The sequence below is a fragment of the Anomaloglossus baeobatrachus genome, chromosome 4 (genome assembly GCF_048569485.1).
Source record: "Anomaloglossus baeobatrachus isolate aAnoBae1 chromosome 4, aAnoBae1.hap1, whole genome shotgun sequence".
Taxonomy (NCBI): Eukaryota; Metazoa; Chordata; class Amphibia; order Anura; family Aromobatidae; genus Anomaloglossus; species Anomaloglossus baeobatrachus.
The window spans coordinates 3,180,080-3,204,468 of NC_134356.1; the positions used below are offsets into that span (position 1 = coordinate 3,180,080).

At 48.1% G+C, this 24,389-nt stretch overlaps 1 protein-coding gene across 2 annotated transcripts in view; it reads left to right on the forward strand.

The window, feature by feature from the left end:
- Positions 1 to 24,389, forward strand: part of LOC142302429 (solute carrier organic anion transporter family member 1A2-like) — a 103,523-nt gene that overhangs the window by 21,624 nt on the left and 57,510 nt on the right. For both annotated transcript variants that reach the window (XM_075343490.1, XM_075343492.1), the window contains one exon: positions 8,954 to 9,181. In XM_075343490.1, coding sequence (XP_075199605.1) covers positions 8,954 to 9,181 — 228 coding nt within the window. The remainder of the gene's footprint in view (positions 1 to 8,953; positions 9,182 to 24,389) is intronic.

Sequence of the window (24,389 nt, forward strand, 5' to 3'; positions counted from 1 at the left end):
TGCTCCGCCCTCTCACTGTAGACCCCCCTCTCACTGTAGGTACCTTCCTCCTTTAGGCTCCTGCCTCCATGTATGTTCATCACTCCCATTAGACCCCTCTCTTCCTGTAGTCTCCTCTCTTTCTGTAGGCTAGTCCCTCCCTGCAAGTTTTTCCCTCCCTATGGAGCCTGTCTTCCCTTTTGGCTCCTCTATTCTCGCAGACCTCTCCTTCTCTGTGGGCTCCTCCCCCTTGATAGCTCCTCCCTCTCTGCAGGTTCCTTCCTCACTATAGATCCATTCCACCCTGCGGGCTCCTTCCTCTGCAGATTCCTTCCTCACTATAGATCCATTCCACCCTGTGGGCTCCTTCCTCTGCAGATTCCTTCCTCACTATAGATCCATTCCACCCTGTGGGCTCCGTCCTCTGCAGATTCCTTCCTCACTATAGATCCATTCCACCCTGTGGGCTCCATCCTCTGCAGGTTCCTTCCTCACTATAGATCCATTCCACCCTGTGGGCTCCTTCCTCTGCAGATTCCTTCCTCACTATAGATCCATTCCACCCTGTGGGCTCCTTCCTCTGCAGATTCCTTCCTCACTATAGATCCATTCCACCCTGTGGGCTCCTTCCTCTGCAGATTCCTTCCTCACTATAGATCCATTCCACCCTGCAGGCTCCTTCCTCTGCAGATTCCTTCCTCACTATAGATCCATTCCACCCTGTGGGCTCCTTCCTCTGCAGATTCCTTCCTCACTATAGATCCATTCCACCCTGTGGGCTCCTTCCTTTCTGCAGATTCCTTCCTCACTATAGATCCATTCCACCCTGTGGGCTCCGTCCTCTGCAGATTCCTTCCTCACTATAGATCCATTCCACCCTGCGGGCTCCTTCCTCTGCAGATTCCTTCCTCACTATAGATCCATTCCACCCTGTGGGCTCCGTCCTCTGCAGATTCCTTCCTCACTATAGATCCATTCCACCCTGTGGGCTCCGTCCTCTGCAGATTCCTTCCTCACTATAGATCCATTCCACCCTTCGGGCTCCTTCCTCTGCAGATTCCTTCCTCACTATAGATCCATTCCACCCTGTGGGCTCCGTCCTCTGCAGATTCCTTCCTCACTATAGATCCATTCCACCCTGCGGGCTCCTTCCTCTGCAGATTCCTTCCTCACTATAGATCCATTCCACCCTGTGGGCTCCTTCCTCTGCAGATTCCTTCCTCACTATAGATCCATTCCACCCTGTGGGCTCCTTCCTCTGCAGATTCCTTCCTCACTATAGATCCATTCCACTCTGTGGGCGCCTTCCTCTGCAGATTCTTTCCTCACTGTAGATCCATTCCTCTATAGGCTCCTCTCTCTCTTTAGGTTCCTTGGTCCCTGTGGGCTCTTTTCTCCTGGCAGGCTCCTGCCTTTCTGTAGGCTTCATTCGCCCTGTAGATTTTTTCCCTCCCTATGGATCCCTTCTTCCCTTTTGGCTCCTTTTCTCTCGTAGACCTTACTTCCATGTTGGCTCCTCCCTCGCTGTAGGCTATTTCCTAACTATAAATCCATTCCACCCTGTGGGCTCCTTCCTCTGCAGATTCCTTCCTCACTATAGATCCATTCCACCCTGTGGGCTTCTTCCTCTCTGCAGATTCCTTCCTCACTATAGATCCATTCCACCCTGTGGGCTTCTTCCTCTGTGCAGATTCACTATAGATCCATTCCACCCTGTGGGCTCCTTCCTCTGCAGATTCCTTCCTCACTATAGATCCATTCCACCCTGTTGGCCCCTCCCTCTCTGCAGATTCCTTCCTCACTATAGATCCATTCCACCATGTTGGCTCCTCCCTCGCTGTAGGCTATTTCCTAACTATAGATCCATTCCACCCTGTGGGCTCCTTCCTCTGCAGATTCCTTCCTCACTATAGATCCATTCCACCCTGTTGGCTCCTTCCTCTCTGCAGATTCCTTCCTCACTATAGATCCATTCCACCCTGCGGGCTCCTTCCTCTGCAGATTCCTTCCTCACTATAGATCCATTCCTCCCTGTGGGCTCCTTCCTCTGCAGATTCCTTCCTCGCTATAGATCCATTCCACCCTGTGGCCTCCTTCCTCTGCAGATTCTTTCCTCACTGTAGATCCATTCCTCTATAGGCTCCTCTCTCTCTTTAGGTTCCTCGGTCCCGGTGGGCTCTTTTCTCCTGGCAGGCTCCTGCCTTTCTGTAGGCTTCATTCGCCCTGTAGATTTTTTCCCTTCCTATGGATCCCTTCTTCCCTTTTGGCTCCTTTTCTCTCGTAGACCTTACTTCCATGTTGGCTCCTCCCTCGTTGTAGGATATTTCCTAACTATAGATCCATTCCACCCTGTGGGCTCCTTCCTCTCTGCAGATTCCTTCCTCACTATAGATCCATTCCACCCTGTGGGCTCCTTCCTCTCTGCAGATTCCTTCCTCACTATAGATCCATTTCTCCCTGTGGGCTTCTTCCTCTGCAGATTCTTTCCTCACTGTAGATCCATTTGTTTATAGGCTCCTCTCTCTCTTTAGGTTCCTCGGTCCCGGTGGGCTCTTTTCTCCTGGCAGGCTCCTGCCTTTCTGTAGGCTTCATTCGCCCTGTAGATTTTTTCCCTCCCTATGGATCTCTTTTTCCCTTTTGGCTCCTTTTCTCTCGTAGACCTTACTGCCATGTTGGCTCCTCCCTCCTTATGGCTCCTCCCTCTCTGTAGGCTATTTCCTCACTATAGATCCATTCCTCCCTGTGGGCTCCTTCCTTCCTGTTGGTTCCTTACTACCTGTAGACCCTTTCTTCCCTGTAGAATCCTCCCTCTACATTGAATCCTCTCTCTCTGTAGATCCCGCCCTCCCTGTTTGCTCCTTCCGCCTTGTATGCTCCTCCCTTTCTTTGGGTTCTTCCATCCCTGTAGGTTCCCAACTTTCTATAGATGCCTACCTCCCTGTCGCCTCTTCTTTCCTGTGGGCTCCTCCCTATAGACCTCTATCTCTCTGTTTGCTCCTTCCTCCTTGTATGCTCCACCCTTGCTTTAGGTTCCTGCTTCCATTTAAGCGCCTTCCTCCCCATAGACTCGTCCCTTTCTTTAGGTTCCTCCATCCCTGTAGGCTCTTTTTTCCCGATAGGCTCCTGCCTCTCTTTAGGCTCCATTCGTCCTGTAGATTTTTTTCCCTCCCTGTAGAACCCTCTCTCCCTTTTATACCCCTCCCTTCCTTTAGGCTCCTCTCTTACTGTAGGTTCCTCCTTACCCATAGGCTCCTCCCTGTAGACCTCTCACTCTCTGTAGCCCCCACCTTCTTGTACATTCCTTCCTCTCTCCCTGTAGGTTCCTTCTGATATATAGGCCCCTTGCTCCCTGTATATCCCTTCCTTTCTGTAGACTCCCCCTCCTAGTAGATTGCCCCCTCCCAGAAGGTTCCTTCTTCCGCTCCTTTGTCCTTCTAGGCTCCTCCTTCAATATAGATCCTTCACTCCCTGTAGGCTCCTCCCTCTCTGTATGTTTCTCTTTCCCTGTAGTTTTTTCCAGTAGCTGTAGGTTTCTCCTTCCCTGTAGACTCCCTTCTCCATGTAGACTTCTCTTTCCCTGTAGACCCCTTCCTTCCTATAGACTCTTCCTTCCCTATAGACCCCCTTTTCCATGTAGGCTTCTCTTTCCCTGTAAAAAGACCCATCCCTCCCTGTAGGTTCTTCTTTCCTTTTCAGCTCTCCTCTCCCTTTAGACTCCTACCTACCGGTAGTCAGTTCCATCCCTGTAGGCTCCTCTCTTCTTGTAGGTTTTTTTCCTTCCTGTAAGCCGATCCTTTCCTGTAGACTCCTTCTTTTTTGTATGCTCCTCCCTCCCTGTAGATCCTTCTTTCCATTTGTTCTTCCATTTCTGTAGGCACCTCCCTCCCTGTATACCTTTGTTGGCCTGTTGGTTTCTCCCTCTCTGTAGGCTTCTCCAAACGCTCTAGGTTTTTCCTTTCATGTAGGTTCCTTCTTTATAGACTCCTCATCCTAGGTTCATCCCTCTTTGTAGGCTCCTCCTTCCTGGTAGGTTCCTCCATCGATGTAGTCTCCTTCCTCCTTTTAGGCTCCTCCCTTTATGTAGGACCCCTCTCTGATTGTAGGCTCTTTCCTCTCTATGCTTCTCCATTCCTGTAGGTTTTTCCAGTTGCTGTAGGTTTCTCCTTCCCTGTAGACCCCTCTCTTCCTATAGACCCTTCCCTGTAGACCTCTTTCTCCATGTAGGCTCCTCTGACCCTATAGACCCATCTCTCCCTGTAGGTTCTTCCTTCCCTGTAGGCTTCCCCTTCCATTTAGACTCCTACCTACCAGTAGTCTTTTCCTTCCCTGTAGACCCTTCTTTTCTGTATGCTCTTCCCTCCCTGTAGATCCCTCCCTCGCTGTAGACCCCCTTGCTTTTCTGTAGGCTCCTCCCTCCCTGTAGACCCTTCTTTCCCTGTTGGTTCCTCCCTTCCTGTAGATTTCTTCAATCAATCTATTGTAACTTCCTTTCTACAGACCTTTCCTTCCCTATAGACCACTCCTTCCCTATAGACTCCTCCCTTCTTGCAGACGCCTTCCTCCCTGTAGACTCATCCCTCCTTGTAGACACCTACCTCCCTGTAAACTCCTCCCTCCTGTTAGACACCTTCCTCCCTATAGATTCCTCCCTCCTTGAGATACCTTCCTCCCCGTAGACTCTTTCCTCCATGTAGACTCCTCCCTCCTTGTAGACTCCTTCTGTACCGCACCTGAAGCCATCAGGGAGCTACAAGGTTCTGCATCCCCTCCAGGATGCAGGGCCTACCCCCTAGGGCCCCGGAAGACCAATGCCGGTCACACACAAACACTTCACAAAATCCCAGTTTTTTCCCAACAATCCCCCATAGAATAGTAGTAGGAGAGGTAAGGAAAAGACCACACTCCATCCGCTATACTGTGCTGGAAGACGTTTATTGAAACAAGTGCATAGGTGAAAAGAGGGCCGGTGGCAACCTGTCAGCCGGCTTCCAAGAGAGGACGACGGCCGTTTCGCCTTGTCTGTATATTTTGTATTTGAGACATTTTTTTGTCTGTATACAATGCATTTTATTGTACATTCTCCATTGTGATTGTTTTTAATTGTGGTTTGGGTTGCAACCTGTCTGGGCGCTCCTATTTAAGGTTTGACGTTTCCATTCCACATGTGGACCCGTGGAAGCCTAATCAAGGCGAAACGGCCGTCGTCCTCTCTTGGGAGCCGGCTGACAGGTTGCCTCCGGACCTCTTTTCACCTATGCACTTGTTTCAATAAACGTCTTCCAGCACAGTATAGCGGATGGAGTGCGGTCTTTTCCTTACCTCTCCTACTACCATTGGATCCTCATTGCTGACGTGCACCCCCGCTCTGGATTAGTCACTTCGCAGCTACATCTCTCCGGATGCATGCGGTACTGCAGGTAAAAACGCGGATTGGTGCAGGACCATCCTTTGTTCTTTGAACCCCCATAGAATAGTGCAAAGCTAGGGGCGGACCAATGGATGGCCGCCTAGAGGTGGAGCCAGTCCAGTCCACTGGTTGAACAGGTGGGAGGGGCAGACAGTGGACAGTCAGTCAGAGTAGTCAGAGGAGTGAGAGAGTGAAGATGGACATGAGGAGACGCACTGACTTGGAGTGAACAGTAACCTGGTGCCCAGGAGGGTAGTTGACAGTGGAGTACGGTGGAGTCGTCCCGGAACTACGCACCAACCAGGTACAGGACCCTAGGTCAGGCAGAAGCTCCAGGCAGGCATGATAACACCTGCACAGCGAGGGGACCATCAAGGACCTTGCTGACCCTAAAAATCAGAGACTTAGTAGCAAAGGGAGAACCGGGGACTGGACCAGAGATTCCAACCCAAAAGGGTTCACGCTACCGTCATACGCACAGCAGTGGAAAAAACACCGGATGGGGACCCCCAGTTGCTCTACGCCACAGGGACCCACCAACCAGAGACAGATGCAGGGGAAGAAGGCACCAGATTACTACACTGGCACTGGGACAAAGGGGACCTGAAGGTGAAACCAGCCGGCCTCAGGTAACCAGTTACCACCAGAAAGTGAGTAAAGAACCAGTTCCACTGAACCCCTTGTGTGGACTACCATCTTCCGACACCCATCATTACACCTACCCTCTGGGTCCCGGCCCTGCTTGTGGAGGGTCTAACATCCAGGCTGCCATTAACACCAGCCCCAGTATTGGACATTGTGCAGTGCTGGCTCCATATATATATATATATAGCCGCAAGCCACAATTGGCGTCACGTTTGAACATTAATCTAATCCCCTGTAAATACACCCCCATTACAAAAAGGGCCAGGGCACGGAACCGGGCAACGGCCACCACAGTGACATTCCCAAGATATACATTGCACGGGACCATGTACCCCATATTCCTGGGCGTCACACTTCTTCCTTGTAGACACCTTATTGCCTGTAGAATCCTCCTTCCTTGTAGACACCTTATTCCCTGTAGACTCCTCCCTTCTTGAAGACACCTTCCTCCCTGTAGTTTCCTCCCTCCTTGCAGACGCCTTCCTCCCCATAGACTCCTCCCTCCTTGTAGACACCTTTCTCCCTGTAGACTCCTCCCTTCTTGTAGACACCTCCCTTACTGTAGACTCTTCCCTCCTTATAGATACCTTCCTCCCTGTAGACTCCTCCCTCCTTGTAGACACCTTCCTCCCTGTAGACTCCTCCCTCCTTATAGACACCTTCCTCCCTGTAGACTCCTCCCTCCTTATAGACACCTTCCTCCCTGTAGACTCCTCCCTCCTTGTAGACACCTTCCTCCCTGTAGACTCCTCCCTCCTTGTAGACACCTTCCTCCCTGTAGACTCCTCCCTCCTTGTAGACACCTTCCTCCCTGTAGACTCCTCCCTCCATGTAGACACCTTCCTCTCTGTAGACTCCTTCCTCCTTGTAGACACCTTCCTCCCTGTAGACTCCTCCCTCCATGTAGACACCTTCCCCCCTGTAGACTCCTCCCTCCTTGTAGACACCTTCCTCCCTGTAGACTCCTTCCTCCTTGTAGACACCTTCCTTCCTGTAGACTCCTCCCTCCTTGTAGACACCTTCCTGCCTGTAGACTCCTCCCTTCTTGTAGACACCTTCCTCCCTGTAGATTCTTCCCTCCTTATAGACACCTTCCTCCCTGTAGACTCCTTCCTCCTTGTAGACACCTTCCTCCCCGTAGACTCCTCCCTCCAAGTAGACACCTTCCCCCCTGTAGACTCCTCCCTCCTTGTAGACACCTTTCTCCCTGTAGACTCCTTCCTCCTTGTAGACACCTTCCTTCCTGTAGACTCCTCCCTCCATGTAGACACCTTTCTCCCTGTAGACTCCTCCCTCCATGTAGACACCTTCCTCCCTGTATACTCCTCCCTCCAAGTAGACAACTTCCTCCCTGTAGACTCCTCCCTCCAAGCAGACACCTTCCTCCCTGTGACTCCTCCCTCCATGTAGACACCTTCCTCCCTGTAGACTCCTCCCTCCTTATAGACACCTTCCTCCCTGTAGACTCCTCCCTTCTTGTAGACAACTTCCTCCCTGTAGACTCCTCCCTTCTTGTAGACACCTTCCTCCCTGTAGACTCCTCCCTTTATGTAGACACCTTCCTCCCTGTATACTCCTCCCTCCAAGTAGACAACTTCCTCCCTGTAGACTCCTCCCTCCAAGTAGACACCTTCCTCCCTGTGACTCCTCCCTCCATGTAGACACCTTCCTCCCTGTACACTCCTCCCTCTTTATAGACACTTTCTTCCCTGTAAACTCCTCCCTTCTTGTAGACATCTTCCTCCCTGTAGACTCCTCCCTCCTTGTAGGCTCCTTCCTCTCTATGTTTCTCCTTCCCTGTAAACCCCTCCCTCCTATAGTCCCTTCCTTCCCTGTAGACTCCTTTCTCCATGTAGGCTCCTCTTTCCCTGTAGACCCATCCCTCCCTGTAGGTTCTTCCTTTCCTGTAGGCTCCCCTCCCTATAGACTCCTACCTACCTGTAGTCTTTTCCTTCCCTTGAGGCTCCTTCCTTCTTGTAAGTGCCTCATTCCCTGTAGACCCTTCTCTCCCTCTAGACCCTTCCCTTCTTGAAGGTCTTGCCCTCCCTATCGACCCCTCTCTTCTTGCAACCTCCTCCGTCCAGTTAGTACCCTCCTTCCCAGATGTCTCCTTAGTTTCTGTAGGATCCTCCTTCTCTGAAGGTTCATCCAATCCCTCTGGGTTTTATCCTTTTTTGTAGGCTCCTTCCTATAGACCCCTCCTTCCTCCAAGTAGCCTACTCTTTCCCTGTAGACCTATTCTTCCCTGTAGGCTCCTCCCTCTATGTAGACTCCTTACTTTCTGTCTTCTCCTTCAGGGAGGCTCCTCCTGCCTCTATACCATGCCTCTATACCCCCCCTTGCTATTTACTCTTCCCTCTCTGTAAACCCCTCCATTCTGGTAGTCCCCTCCCTCCATGGAGGCTCCTCCCTCCCTGTAGACCCCCTTCCTATATGCTCCTCGCTCCCTTTAAACTCTTCCTTTGCTGTATGGTCCTTTTTCTCTGTAGACCCCTTCCTCCCTGTAGGCCCTTCCCTTCTTGTAAACTCCTCCTTTGCGGTATGCTCCTCCCTCTCTGTAGGCCCCTCCCTCCATGCAGGCTCCTCCTTTCTGTAGACCTCTCCTTTCCTGATTGCTCCTCGATCCCTGTAGACCCCCCAATCTATATGCTCCTTCTTCTCTGTAAACTCCTGCTTTACTGTATGCTACTTCCTCTCTGTAGACACCTTCTGTCCTGTAGACTGCTCCCTAACTGTAAACCCCTTTTTTGCTGTATGCTCCTCCCTCTCTTAGGCCCCTCCTTCCATGGAAGCTCCTCTTGCCTGTTGATCCCTACCTTCCCAAATGCTTGTTTCTCTCTGTAGACCCTCCTTCTTATATGCTCCTCCCTCCCTGTAGGCTCCTCCCTTTTGGAAAATTAGCAGCTGTTTTATTTCTTGCAGATGATGTTTTCTTGACCACGTCGGATGCCCGCTGGGTAGGGGCCTGGTGGATGGGGTTCCTGGTCAGTGGGGTCTTGAACCTCCTTGCTGCTGTCCCCTTCTGCTTCCTCCCAAGAACACTGCCCAAGGAAGGACAAGAGGATCAGAGTGAACTGAGGGAGACGCTGCGCCCCCCAGAGGCCGAGGATGGCACAGAGAACGGCAAGACGAGCGGACACCCCACACAAGGTGCGAAAATTCTGCAGGGTGGTCACAAGACCCAACAGAGAGGTCTAGTCTGTAACAACCCAAAATTATCATAAGTGAGTACATCCCTTATATATACAGTGCTCTGCATAAATGAGTACACCTCCCATATATATAGTGTTCAGCATAAGTGAGTACATCCCCTATATATACAGTGCTCAGCATAAATGAGTATACTTCCCATATATACAGTATTCAGCATAAGTGAGTACACCCCTATATATACATTGCTTAGTGTCATGGGGTGCTTCTCCCATATCACACAATCAACAGAGCGAGAGAAGGCTGTATAATCCAAAGAGCATTTATTCCAAACAAATCAAACTGTCCATAACATAATCCACAACACAAAGGGTAAAATTAGTCCAGAAACACAAATATAGTCCAGAAAGCGATAAATGTCCAGGTCTCTCTGAGAAGCCACAGCTTCTCCCAGAGGATCAATCCTTCTCTCTTCAAGTTCTCCAACAGACTGCCCAATTCTTCAGGTAAGCAGACAGTTTAGGTGGATCCCAGGCCCCTCCCCCACACCTAGGGACAGAAGCAGTTCAAGGAGTTATAACCCTGCAGACAGGATAAACAATACATCGAATAGACAGCCCACCACGCCCAAAACATGAACCCACACAAAATGGTACAATACCCACAATATCACAATATCACACTTAGCATAAGTGAGTACACCCCTATGTATACAGTGTAAAGGCAAAAGTGATACTGTGTCAGCAGCCAGGCTGCTCGGATCCGGATCCGTGGTGGCTCGAGCGGTCTCCGGACCCGGGGGTCGTGCGGCCACTCAAATGAAGGGGGTATTTACAGGGGGTTGTGTTAGAGTTTGTGACGCCACCCGTGGTGTGTGGTAATGTGGAGTACCACCATTGCAGTTGGGAGTACCCAGGGGTGATGGAATGGGGCAGCCAGGTGTTAGAACCCTACACGGGTAGGGGGGATGCCCCGGGACTCAGTGATCGTGTTTGGGGAGTGCCGTGGTTAGTGAAGGGGTCACTTGCATACTCACTCAGTCCATTAAGCTGACACCGACAACTGGATAAACCAAAGTTCTGGATACCGCTGCTGCTGAGGGGAGCTAGATCGGGTCCCGTCCCCAGTGGTGCTGCCCGGTGATCCGTGACCTGCCTCCTGGCACTAAGTTTACTTCTCTGTTGGTCACAGTAGTATGGAACTTGCCGGGTCATGCTCTCCACTATGGCTAAGTGTGGGAGCTTTCTCTCAGGGTCCACGCTTGGGATTTTCTGGACCGTTTTAGTAAAAGTCCTATCCCCCTCGTTGCGCTAGTATCCCAATTTTGGAGTGGGTGGAGAGCGGATCTTGAAGGCTCCATTCTCGTCGGGTAAATTGTCAGGTTGCCTGAAGCTACTCCCTGACCTAGGGTCCACGTACCCCGTCGTGCCCTGGTCCCAGCCCGGTGATGGTTCAAGGCCGCCGGCTGTCCTCCTCGATAGTTCTGTGTCCCTTTCCACTATCCCCTGCGACCGGGGATCCAGCTCCTCTAGGCCCAGACCACCGTCTGCCACCTACCGTGTTTTTCAAAAAATAAGCCCTCCCCCAAAAATAAGCCCTAGCAGGGATTTTCAGCATTTTCGGAGCAAAGCTTAAATATAAGCCCTCACCCAAAAATAAGCCCTAGTCGCGGTTCAGTAATGAAGTGTCCGTGCAGCTAAAAAAGGTACAGATACTGCAGGACACTTTATTATAGACAGTGGCACCCGGCAATTACACTCACCCGACGCTGAGCGGCAGGACCTGCAGTGATCGCACACCTGCACACATCAGCTCTCACAAACACACACAATCAGATCTCACACACGAACATCCGATCTCACAAACACACACACACACCAGATCTCACACACAAACATCGGATCGCACACATAATCAGATCACACACACAAACATCGGATCACACACACATCGGATCGCATACACACTCACCTCATCCAGCGACACCAATCTCTTCTCGCCGGCAGAATCCTGAGAGGCAGTGCGTGGAGCGCAACGACCTGCAGAACAGGACCTGCGGCCGGACACGTGACTTGCTCTCATCATTCCCTGCGGCTGGAAGCGCTGGATGTGATGTGTGCGTGTGTGTGTGTGATCAGCTGTGTGTGTGATCAGCTGTGTGTGTGTGCGATCTGCTGTGTGTGTCTGCGATCGGCTGTATGTGTCTGCGATCTGCTGTGTGTGTCTGCGATCGGCTGTGTGTGTCTGCGATCTGCTGCGTGTGCCTGCGATCTGCTGTGTGTGTGTGCGATCTGCTGTGTGTGTCTGTGATCTGCTGTATGTGTCTGCGATCTGCTGTATGTGTCTGCGATCGGCTATGTGTGTCTACGATCGGCTGTGTGTGTCTGCAATCTGCTGTGTGTGCCTGCGATCTGCTGTGTACGTGTCTACGATCGACTGTGTGTGTCTGCGATCGGCTGTGTGTGTCTGCGATCGGCTGTGTGTGTCTGCGATCAGCTATGTGTGTCTGCGATTGGTTGTGTGTGTCTGCGATCGGTTGTGTGTGTCTGCGATCAGCTATGTGTGTCTGCGATCGGCTGTGTGTGCCTGCGATCGGCTGTGTGTGTCTGTGATCGGATGTGTGTGTCTGCGATCTGCTGTGTGTGTCTGCGATCAGCTGTATGTGTCTGCTATCTGCTGTGTGTGTCTGCTATCTGCTGTGTGTGCCTGCGATCGGCTGTGTGTGTCTGCTATCTGCTGTGTGTGTCTGCTATCTGCTGTGTGTGCCTGCGATCGGCTGTGTGTGTCTGCGATCTGCTGTGTGTGTCTGCGATCGGCTGTGTGTGTCTGCGATCTGCTGTATGTGTCTGCGATCTGCTGTGTGTGTGTCTGCGATCGGCTGTGTGTGTCTGCGATTGGGCTGTGTGTGTCTGCGATCTGCTGTGTGTGTCTGCGATCTGCTGTGTGTGCCTCCGATCGGCTGTGTGTGTCTGCGATCAGCTGTGTGTGTCTGTGATCGGCTGTGTGTGTCTGCGATCGGCTGTATGTGTCTGCGATCGGCTGTATGTGTCTGTGATTGGGCTGTGTGTGTCTGCGATCGGCTGTGTGTGTCTGTGATCGGCTGTATGTGTCTGCGATTGGGCTGTGTGTGTCTGCGATCTGCTGTGTGTGTCTACGATCGGCTGTGTGTGTCTGCGATTGGGCTGTGTGTGTCTGCGATCGGCTGTGTGTGTCTGCGATTGGGCTGTGTGTGTCTGCGATCGGCTGTATGTGTCTGCGATTGGGCTGTGTGTGTCTGCGATCAGCTGTGTGTCTGCTATCTGCTGCGTGTGCCTGCGATCGGCTGTGTGTGTGATTTGCTGTGTGTGTCTGTGATCTGCTGTGTGTCTGCGATCGGCTGTATGTGTCTGCGATTGGGCTGTGTGTGTCTGCGATCTGTTGTGTGTGCCTCCGATCGGCTGTGTGTGTGATTTGCTGTGTGTGTCTGCGATCAGCTGTGTGTGTCTGCGATCAGCTGTGTGTGTCTGCGATCGGCTGTGTGTGTCTGCGATCGGCTGTATGTGTCTGTGATTGGGCTGTGTGTGTCTGCGATCGACTGTGTCTGTCTGCGATTGGGCTGTGTCTGTCTGCGATTGGGCTGTGTGTGTCTGCGATCGGCTGTATGTGTCTGCGATTGGGCTGTAGTGTGTCTGCGATCGGCTGTGTGTGTCTGCGATCGGCTGTATGTGTCTGCGATCGGCTGTGTGTGTCTGCGATCTGCTGTGTGTATCTGCGATCGGCTGTGTGTGTCTGCGATTGGGCTGTGTGTGTCTGTGATCAGCTGTGTGTGTCTGCTATCTGCTGCGTGTGCCTGCGATCGGCTGTGTGTGTGATTTGCTGTGTGTGTCTGCGATCGGCTGTGTGTGTCTGCGATCGGCTGTATGTGTCTGCGATTGGGCTGTGTGTGTCTGCGATCAGCTGTGTGTGTCTGCTATCTGCTGCGTGTGCCTGCGATCGGCTGTGTGTGTGATTTGCTGTGTGTGTCTGCGATCGGCTGTGTGTGTCTGCGATCGGCTGTGTGTGTCTGCGATCGGCTGTATGTGTCTGCGATTGGGCTGTGTGTGTCTGCGATCAGCTGTGTGTGTCTGCTATCTGCTGCGTGTGCCTGCGATCGGCTGTGTGTGTGATTTGCTGTGTGTGTCTGCGATCTGCTGTGTGTGTGATTTGCTGTGTGTGTCTGCGATCTGCTGTGTGTCTGCGATCGGCTGTATGTGTCTGCGATTGGGCTGTGTGTGTCTGCGATCGGCTGTATGTGTCTGCGATTGGGCTGTGTGTGTCTGCGATTGGGCTGTGTGTGTCTGCGATCAGCTGTGTGTGTCTGCGATCTGTTGTGTGTGCCTCCGATCGGCTGTGTGTGTGATTTGCTGTGTGTGTCTGCGATCAGCTGTGTGTGTCTGCGATCAGCTGTGTGTGTCTGCGATCGGCTGTGTGTGTCTGCGATCGGCTGTATGTGTCTGCGATTGGGCTGTGTGTGTCTGTGATCGACTGTGTCTGTCTGCGATTGGGCTGTGTGTGTCTGCGATCGGCTGTATGTGTCTGCGATTGGGCTGTGTGTGTCTGCGATCGGCTGTGTGTGTCTGCGATCGGCTGTATGTGTCTGCGATCGGCTGTGTGTGTCTGCGATCGGCTGTGTGTGTCTGTGATCGGCTGTATGTGTCTGCGATTGGGCTGTGTGTGTCTGTGATCAGCTGTGTGTGTCTGCTATCTGCTGCGTGTGCCTGCGATCGGCTGTGTGTGTGATTTGCTGTGTGTGTCTGCGATCGGCTGTGTGTGTCTGCGATCGGCTGTATGTGTCTGCGATTGGGCTGTGTGTGTCTGCGATCAGCTGTGTGTGTCTGCTATCTGCTGCGTGTGCCTGCGATCGGCTGTGTGTGTGATTTGCTGTGTGTGTCTGCGATCGGCTGTGTGTGTCTGCGATCGGCTGTGTGTGTCTGCGATCGTCTGTATGTGTCTGCGATTGGGCTGTGTGTGTCTGCGATCAGCTGTGTGTGTCTGCTATCTGCTGTGTGTGTCTGCGATCGGCTGTGTGTGTGATTTGCTGTGTGTGTCTGCGATCTTCTGTGTGTGTCTGCGATCGGCTGTATGTGTCTGCGATTGGGCTGTGTGTGTCTGCGATCGGCTGTGTGTGTCTGCGATTGGGCTGTGTGTGTCTGCGATCGGCTGTATGTGTCTGCGATTGGGCTGTGTGTGTCTGCGATCGGCTGTGTGTGTCTGCGATCGGCTGTGTGTGTCTGCGATCGGCTGTTTGTGTCTGCGATCGGCTGTGTGTGTCTGCGATCGGCTGTGTGTGTCTGCGATTGGGCTGTGTGTGTCTGCGATCGGCTGTGTGTGTCTGCGATCGGCTGTTTGTGTCTGCGATCGGCTGTGTGTGTCTGCGATCGGCTGTGTGTGTCTGCGATCGGCTGTGTGTGTCTGCGATCGGCTGTGTGTGTCTGCGATTGGCTGTGTGTGTCTGCGATCGGCTGTGTGTGTCTGCGATCGGCTGTGTGTGTCTGCGATCGGCTGTGTGTGTCTGCGATCGGCTGTATGTGTCTGCGATCGGCTGTATGTGTCTGCGCTCGGCTGTATGTGTCTGCGATTGGGCTGTGTGTGTCTGCGATTGGGCTGTGTGTGTCTGCGATCTGCTGTGTGTCTGCGATCAGCTGTGTGTGTCTGCGATCGGCTGTGTGTGTCTGCGATCTGCTGTGTGTGTCTGCTATCTGCTGCGTGTGCCTGCGATCGGCTGTGTGTGTCTGCTATCTGCTGCGTGTGCCTGCGATCGGCTGTGTGTGCCTGCGATCGGCTGTATGTGCCTGCGATCGGCTGTATGTGTCTGCGATTGGCTGCGTGTGCCTGCGATCGGCTGTATGTGCCTGTCGATCGGCTGTATGTGTCTGCGATCTGCTGTGTGTGTCTGCTATCTGCTGTGTGTGTCTGCGATCAGCTGTGTGTGTCTGCGATCTGCTGTGTGTGTCTGCGATCTGCTGTGTGTGTCTGCGATCGGCTGTGTGTGTCTGCGATCGGCTGTGTGTGTCTGCGATCGGCTGTGTGTGTCTGCGATCTGCTGTGTGTGTCTGCTATCTGCTGTGTGTGTCTGCGATCGACTGTGTGTGTCTGCGATCAGCTGTGTGTGTCTGCGATCTGCTGTGTGTGTCTGCGATCGGCTGTGTGTGTCTGCGATCGGCTGTGTGTGTCTGCGATCGGCTGTGTGTGTCTGCGATCTGCTGTGTGTGTCTGCTATCTGCTGTATGTGTCTGCGATCGACTGTGTGTGTCTGCGATCTGCTGTGTGTGTCTGCGATCGGCTGTGTGTGTCCTGCGATCGGCTGTGTGTGTCTGCGATCGGCTGTGTGTGTCTGCGATCTGCTGTGTGTGTCTGCTATCTGCTGTATGTGTCTGCGATCGACTGTGTGTGTCTGCGATCAGCTGTGTGTGTCTGCTATCTGCTGCGTGTGCCTGCGATCGGCTGCATGTGTCTGCGATCTGCTGTGTGTGTCTGCTATCTGCTGTGTGTGTCTGCGATCAGCTGTGTGTGTCTGCGATCGGCTGTGTGTGCCTGCGATCAGCTGTGTGTGCCTGCGATCAGCTGTGTGTGTCTGCTATCTGCTGCGTGTGCCTGCGATCGGCTGTGTGTGTCTGCTATCTGCTGCGTGTGCCTGCGATCGGCTGTGTGTGTCTGCTATCTGCTGCGTGTGCCTGCGATCGGCTGTGTGTGTCTGCTATCTGCTGCGTGTGTCTGCGATCAGCTGTGTGTGTCTGCTATCTGCTGTGTGTGCCTGCGATCGGCTGTGTGTGTCTGCGATCGCTGTGTGTGTCTGCGATCAGCTGTGTGTGTCCTGCTATCTGCTGCGTGTGCCTGCGATCAGCTGTGTGTGTCTGCTATCTGCTGCGTGTGCCTGCGATCAGCTGTGTGTGTCTGCTATCTGCTGCGTGTGCCTGCGATCAGCTGTGTGTGTCTGCTATCTGCTGCGTGTGTCTGCGATCGGCTGTGTGTGTCTGCGATCGGCTGTGTGTGTCTGCAATCGGCTGTGTGTGCCTCCGATCAGCTGTGTGTGTCTGCGATCAGCTGTGTGTGTCTGCGATCAGCGTGTGTGTGCCTGCGATCGGCTGTGTGTGTCTGCGATCTGCTGCGTGTGCCTGCGATCGGCTGTATGTGTCTGCGATCAGCTGTGTGTGTCTGCGATCGGCTGTGTGTGTCTGCGATCGGCTGTATGTGTCTGCGATCGGCTGTATGTGTCTGCGATTGGGCTGTGTGTGTCTGCTATCTGCTGCGTGTGCCTGCGATCGGCTGTGTGTGTCTGCTATCTGCTGCGTGTGCCTGCGATCGGCTGTGTGTGTCTGCGATCTGCTGCGTGTGCCTGCGATCGGCTGTGTATGTGATTTGCTGTGTGTGTCTGCGATTGGGCTGTGTGTGTCTGCGATCGGCTGTGTGTGTCTGCGATCGGCTGTGTGTGTCTGCGATCGGCTGTGTGTGTGATTTGCTGTGTGTGTCTGCGATCGGCTGTGTGTGTCTGCGATCGGCTGTGTGTGTCTGCGATCGGCTGTGTGTGTCTGCGATCGGCTGTGTGTGTCTGCGATCGGCTGTGTGTGTCTGCGATCGGCTGTGTGTGTCTGCGATCGGCTGTGTGTGTCTGCGATCGGCTGTGTGTGTCTGCGATCGGCTGTGTATGTGATTTGCTGTGTGTGTCTGCGATCGGCTGTGTGTGTCTGCGATCGGCTGTGTGTGTCTGCGATCGGCTGTGTGTGTCTGCGATCGGCTGTGTGTGTCTGCGATCGGCTGTGTGTGTCTGCGATCGGCTGTATGTGTCTGCGATCGGCTGTATGTGTCTGCGATTGGGCTGTGTGTGTCTGCGATTGGGCTGTGTGTGTCTGCGATCAGCTGTGTGTGTCTGCGATCTGCTGCGTGTGCCTGCGATCGGCTGTGTATGTGATTTGCTGTGTGTGTCTGCGATTGGGCTGTGTGTGTCTGCGATCGGCTGTGTGTGTCTGCGATCGGCTGTGTGTGTCTGCGATCGGCTGTGTGTGTGATTTGCTGTGTGTGTCTGCGATCGGCTGTGTGTGTCTGCGATCGGCTGTGTGTGTCTGCGATCGGCTGTGTGTGTCTGCGATCGGCTGTGTGTGTCTGCGATCGGCTGTGTGTGTCTGCGATCGGCTGTGTGTGTCTGCGATCGGCTGTGTGTGTCTGCGATCGGCTGTGTATGTGATTTGCTGTGTGTGTCTGCGATCGGCTGTGTGTGTCTGCGATCGGCTGTGTGTGTCTGCGATCGGCTGTGTGTGTCTGCGATCGGCTGTGTGTGTCTGCGATCGGCTGTGTGTGTCTGCGATCGGCTGTATGTGTCTGCGATCGGCTGTATGTGTCTGCGATTGGGCTGTGTGTGTCTGCGATCTGCTGTGTGTGTCTGCGATCAGCTGTGTGTGTCTGCTATCGGCTGTGTGTGTCTGCGATCTGCTGCGTGTGCCTGCGATCGGCTGTGTATGTGATTTGCTGTGTGTGTCTGCGATTGGGCTGTGTGTGTCAGCGTGTCAGCCAGCAGCAGTGGAGAACGGCGTGCAGCAACCACCGGAAATCACAGGGAGGACCTGGGAACCACGCAGACGTCCGGGTCTGGTGAGTATGAGTCTCCTGGGAAGTGGGGGGTCTGCTTTTTTGGGGGTAAACTTACCCCCCAACAGTGTTTCTGGAAGAATAAGACCTCCTCCAAAAATAAGCCCTAGTGCTTTTTTGGGAGGTAAAAAAAATATAAGACAGTGTCTTATTTTTGGAAAAACACGGTAGATAGCTTCCTAGGAGCCCTGCTCCTGACCTCCTCTCTCCTTCACTTCCAACACACTTCTCCTGACACTCCTGACCTCCCCTAACCAACCCCCCAAGTGGGCGACCCTATTCCACTCTGGCCGTCCACTGGTGTGCTTGGTGGGTGTGGTGCAGAGTGTAACTAGGATTTAATTAGCTGATGTAAGTAACACCGTGTAGTTGGGGACCCAAAACCAAGAAGGAGGTGGATACTGCACAGGAGGGCAGATTGTGCAATACCCTGTGACGACGTGATAAGGGGGCTTTACACGCTACAATATCGTTAATGTTTGGTCGCCGGGGTCAAGTTGTTAGTGACGCACATCGGCGTCATTAACGATATCGCAGCGTGTGACACTGACCAGCGACCCTAAGATATATATAGTAATATGGCCGCTCATCTCCTCAGTGTGATATAGTAATATATATATATAGTAATATGGCCGCTCTTCTCATCAGTGTGATATAGTAATATATATATATATAGTAATATGGCCGCTCTTCTCCTCAGTGTGATATAGTAATATATATATAGTAATATGGCCGCTCTTCTCCTCAGTGTGATATAGTAATATATATATAGTAATATGGCCGCTCTTCTCCTCAGTGTGATATAGTAATATATATAGTAATATGGCCGCTCTTCTCCTCAGTGTGATATAGTAATATATATATAGTAATATGGACGCTCTTCTCCTCAGTGTGATATAGTAATATATATATATAGTAATATGGCTGCTCTTCTCCTCAGTGTGATATAGTAATATATATATAGTAATATGGCCGCTCATCTCCTCAGTGTGATATAGTAATATATATATATAGTAATATGGCCGCTCTTCTCCTCAGTGTGATATAGTAATATATATATAGTAATATGGCCGCTCTTCTCCTCAGTGTGATATAGTAATATATATATAGTAATATGGCCGCTCTTCTCCTCAGTGTGATATAGTAATATATATATAGTAATATGGCCGCTCTTCTCCTCAGTGTGATATAGTAATATATATATAGTAATATGGCCGCTCTTCTCCTCAGTGTGATATAGTAATATATATATAGTAATATGGCCGCTCTTCTCCTCAGTGTGATATAGTAATGTATATAGTAATATGGCCGCTCTTCTCCTCAGTGTGATATAGTAATATATATATATAGTAATATGGCCGCTCTTCTCCTCAGTGTGATATAGTAATATATATATAGTAATATGGCCGCTCTTCTCCTCAGTGTGATATAGTAATATATATATAGTAATATGGCCGCTCTTCTCCTCAGTGTGATATAGTAATATATATATAGTAATATGGCCGCTCTTCTCCTCAGTGTGATATAGTAATATATATATAGTAATATGGCCGCTCTTCTCCTCAGTGTGATATAGTAATATATATATAGTAATATGGCCGCTCCTCTCCTCAGTGTGATATAGTAATATATATATAGTAATATGGCCGCTCTTCTCCTCAGTGTGATATAGTAATATATGTATAGTAATATGGCCGCTCTTCTCCTCAGTGTGATATAGTAATATATATATAGTAATATGGCCGCTCTTCTCCTCAGTGTGATATAGTAATATATATAGTAATATGGCCGCTCTTCTCCTCAGTGTGATATAGTAATATATATATAGTAATATGGCTGCTCTTCTCCTCAGTGTGATATAGTAATATATATAGTAATATGGCCGCTCTTCTCCTCAGTGTGATATAGTAATATATATATAGTAATATGGCCGCTCTTCTCCTCAGTGTGATATAGTAATATATATATAGTAATATGGCCGCTCTTCTCCTCAGTGTGATATAGTAATATATATAGTAATATGGCCGCTCTTCTCCTCAGTGTGATATAGTAATATATATATAGTAATATGGCCGCTCTTCTCCTCAGTGTGATATAGTAATATATATATAGTAATATGGCCGCTCTTCTCCTCAGTGTGATATAGTAATATATATATAGTAATATGGCCGCTCTTCTCCTCAGTGTGATATAGTAATATATATATATAGTAATATGGCCGCTCTTCTCCTCAGTGTGATATAGTAATATATATATAGTAATATGGCCGCTCCTCTCCTCAGTGTGATATAGTAATATATATATAGTAATATGGCCGCTCTTCTCCTCAGTGTGATATAGTAATATATGTATAGTAATATGGCCGTTCTTCTCCTCAGTGTGATATAGTAATATATATATAGTAATATGGCCGCTCTTCTCCTCAGTGTGATATAGTAATATATATATAGTAATATGGCCGCTCTTCTCCTCAGTGTGATATAGTAATATATATATAGTAATATGGCCGCTCTTCTCCTCAGTGTGATATAGTAATATATATAGTAATATGGCCGCTCTTCTCCTCAGTGTGATATAGTAATATATATAGTAATATGGCCGCTCTTCTCCTCAGTGTGATATAGTAATATATATATAGTAATATGGCCGCTCTTCTCCTCAGTGTGATATAGTAATATATATATATAGTAATATGGCCGCTCTTCTCCTCAGTGTGATATAGTAATATATATATAGTAATATGGCCGCTCTTCTCCTCAGTGTGATATAGTAATATATATAGTAATATGGCCGCTCTTCTCCTCAGTGTGATATAGTAATATATATAGTAATATGGCCGCTCTTCTCCTCAGTGTGATATAGTAATATATATAGTAATATGGCCGCTCTTCTCCTCAGTGTGATATAGTAATATATATATAGTAATATGGCCGCTCTTCTCCTCAGTGTGATATAGTAATATATATATAGTAATATGGCCGCTCTTCTCCTCAGTGTGATATAGTAATATATATATATAGTAATATGGCCGCTCTTCTCCTCAGTGTGATATAGTAATATATATATAGTAATATGGCCGCTCTTCTCCTCAGTGTGATATAGTAATATATATATATATATATAGTAATATGGCCGCTCTTCTCCTCAGTGTGATATAGTAATATATATATATAGTAATATGGCCACTCTTCTCCTCAGTGTGATATAGTAATATATATATAGTAATATATCTGCTCTTCTCCTCAGTGTGATATAGTAATATATATATATAGTAATATGGCCGCCCTTCTCCTCAGTGTAATATAGTAATATATATATAGTAATATGGCTGCTCTTCTCCTCAGTGTGATATAGTAATATATATATATAGTAATATGGCCGCTCTTCTCCTCAGTGTGATATAGTAATATATATATAGTAATATGGCCGCTCTTCTCCTCAGTGTGATATAGTAATATATATATAGTAATATGGCCGCTCTTCTCCTCAGTGTGATATAGTAATATATATATAGTAATATGGCCGCCCTTCTCCTCAGTGTAATATAGTAATATATATATAGTAATATGGCCGCTCTTCTCTTCAGTGTGATATAGTAATATATATATATAGTAATATGGCCGCTCTTCTCCTCAGTGTGATATAGTAATATATATATAGTAATATGGCCGCTCTTCTCCTCAGTGTGATATAGTAATATATATATAGTAATATGGCCGCTCTTCTCCTCAGTGTGATATAGTAATATATATATAGTAATATGGCCGCCCTTCTCCTCAGTGTAATATAGTAATATATATATAGTAATATGGCCGCTCTTCTCCTCAGTGTGATATAGTAATATATATATATAGTAATATGGCCGCCCTTCTCCTCAGTGTGATATAGTAATATATATATAGTAATATGGCCGCTCTTCTCCTCAGTGTGATATAGTAATATATATATAGTAATATGGCTGCTCTTCTCCTCAGTGTGATATAGTAATATATATATAGTAATATGGCCGCTCTTCTCTTCAGTGTGATATAGTAATATATATATAGTAATATGGCTGCTCTTCTCCTCAGTGTGATATAGTAATATATATATAGTAATATGGCTGCTCTTCTCCTCAGTGTGATATAGTAATATATATATAGTAATATGGCTGCTCTTCTCCTCAGTGTGATATAGTAATATATATATATAGTAATATGGCCGCTCTTCTCCTCAGTGTGATATAGTAATATATATAGTAATATATATATAGTAATATGGCCGCTCTTCTCCTCAGTGTGATATAGTAATATATATATAGTAATATGGCCGCTCTTCTCCTCAGTGTGATATAGTAATATATATATAGTAATATGGCTGCTCTTCTCCTCAGTGTGATATAGTAATATATATATAGTAATATGGCGCTCTTCTCCTCAGTGTGATATAGTAATATATATAGTAATATGGCCGCTCTTCTCCTCAGTGTGATATAGTAATATATATATAGTAATATGGCTGCTCTTCTCCTCAGTGTGATATAGTAATATATATAGTAATATGGCCGCTCTTCTCCTCAGTGTGATATAGTAATATATATATATAGTAATATGGCCGCTCTTCTCCTCAGTGTGATATAGTAATATATATATAGTAATATGGCCGCTCTTCTCCTCAGTGTGATATAGTAATATATATATAGTAATATGGCCGCTCTTCTCCTCAGTGTGATATAGTAATATATATATAGTAATATGGCCGCTCTCCTCCTCAGTGTGATATAGTAATATATATAGTAATATGGCCGCTCTTCTCCTCAGTGTGATATAGTAATATATATAGTAATATGGCCGCTCTTCTCCTCAGTGTGATATAGTAATATATATAGTAATATGGCCGCTCTTCTCCTCAGTGTGATATAGTAATATATATAGTAATATGGCCGCTCTTCTCCTCAGTGTGATATAGTAATATATATATAGTAATATGGCCGCTCTTCTCCTCAGTGTGATATAGTAATATATATATATAGTAATATGGCCGCTCTTCTCCTCAGTGTGATATAGTAATATATATATATAGTAATATGGCCGCTCTTCTCCTCAGTGTGATATAGTAATATATATATATAGTAATATGGCCGCTCTTCTCCTCAGTGTGATATAGTAATATATATATAGTAATATGGCCGCTCTTCTCCTCAGTGTGATATAGTAATATATATATAGTAATATGGCCACTCTTCTCCTCAGTGTAATATAGTAATATATATATAGTAATATGGCCGCTCTTCTCCTCAGTGTGATATAGTAATATATATAGTAATATGGCCGCTCTTCTCCTCAGTGTGATATAGTAATATATATATAGTAATATGGCCGCTCTTCTCCTCAGTGTGATATAGTAATATATATATAGTAATATGGCCGCTCTTCTCCTCAGTGTGATATAGTAATATATATAGTAATATGGCCGCTCTTCTCCTCAGTGTGATATAGTAATATATATAGTAATATGGCCGCTCTTCTCCTCAGTGTGATATAGTAATATACATATAGTAATATGGCCGCTCTTCTCCTCAGTGTGATATAGTAATATATATATAGTAATATGGCCGCTCTTCTCCTCAGTGTGATATAGTAATATATATATAGTAATATGGCCGCTCTTCTCCTCAGTGTGATATAGTAATATATATATAGTAATATGGCCGCTCTTCTCCTCAGTGTGATATAGTAATATATATATAGTAATATGGCCGCTCTTCTCCTCAGTGAGATATAGTAATATATATATAGTAATATGGCCACTCTTCTCCTCAGTGTGATATAGTAATATATATATAGTAATATGGCCGCTCTTCTCCTCAGTGTGATATAGTAATATATATATATAGTAATATGGCCGCTCTTCTCCTCAGTGTGATATAGTAATATATATATAGTAATATGGCCGCTCTTCTCCTCAGTGTGATATAGTAATATATATATATATATATAGTAATATGGCCACTCTTCTCCTCAGTGTGATATAGTAATATATATATAGTAATATATCCGCTCTTCTCCTCAGTGTGATATAGTAATATATATATATAGTAATATGGCCGCCCTTCTCCTCAGTGTAATATAGTAATATATATATAGTAATATGGCCGCTCTTCTCCTCAGTGTGATATAGTAATATATATATAGTAATATGGCTGCTCTTCTCCTCAGTGTGATATAGTAATATATATATATAGTAATATGGCCGCTCTTCTCCTCAGTGTGATATAGTAATATATATATAGTAATATGGCTGCTCTTCTCCTCAGTGTGATATAGTAATATATATATAGTAATATGGCCGCTCTTCTCTTCAGTGTGATATAGTAATATATATATAGTAATATGGCTGCTCTTCTCCTCAGTGTGATATAGTAATATATATATAGTAATATGGCCGCTCTTCTCCTCAGTGTGATATAGTAATATATATATAGTAATATGGCTGCTCTTCTCCTCAGTGTGATATAGTAATATATATATAGTAATATGGCCGCTCTTCTCCTCAGTGTGATATAGTAATATATATATAGTAATATGGCCGCTCTTCTCCTCAGTGTGATATAGTAATATATATATAG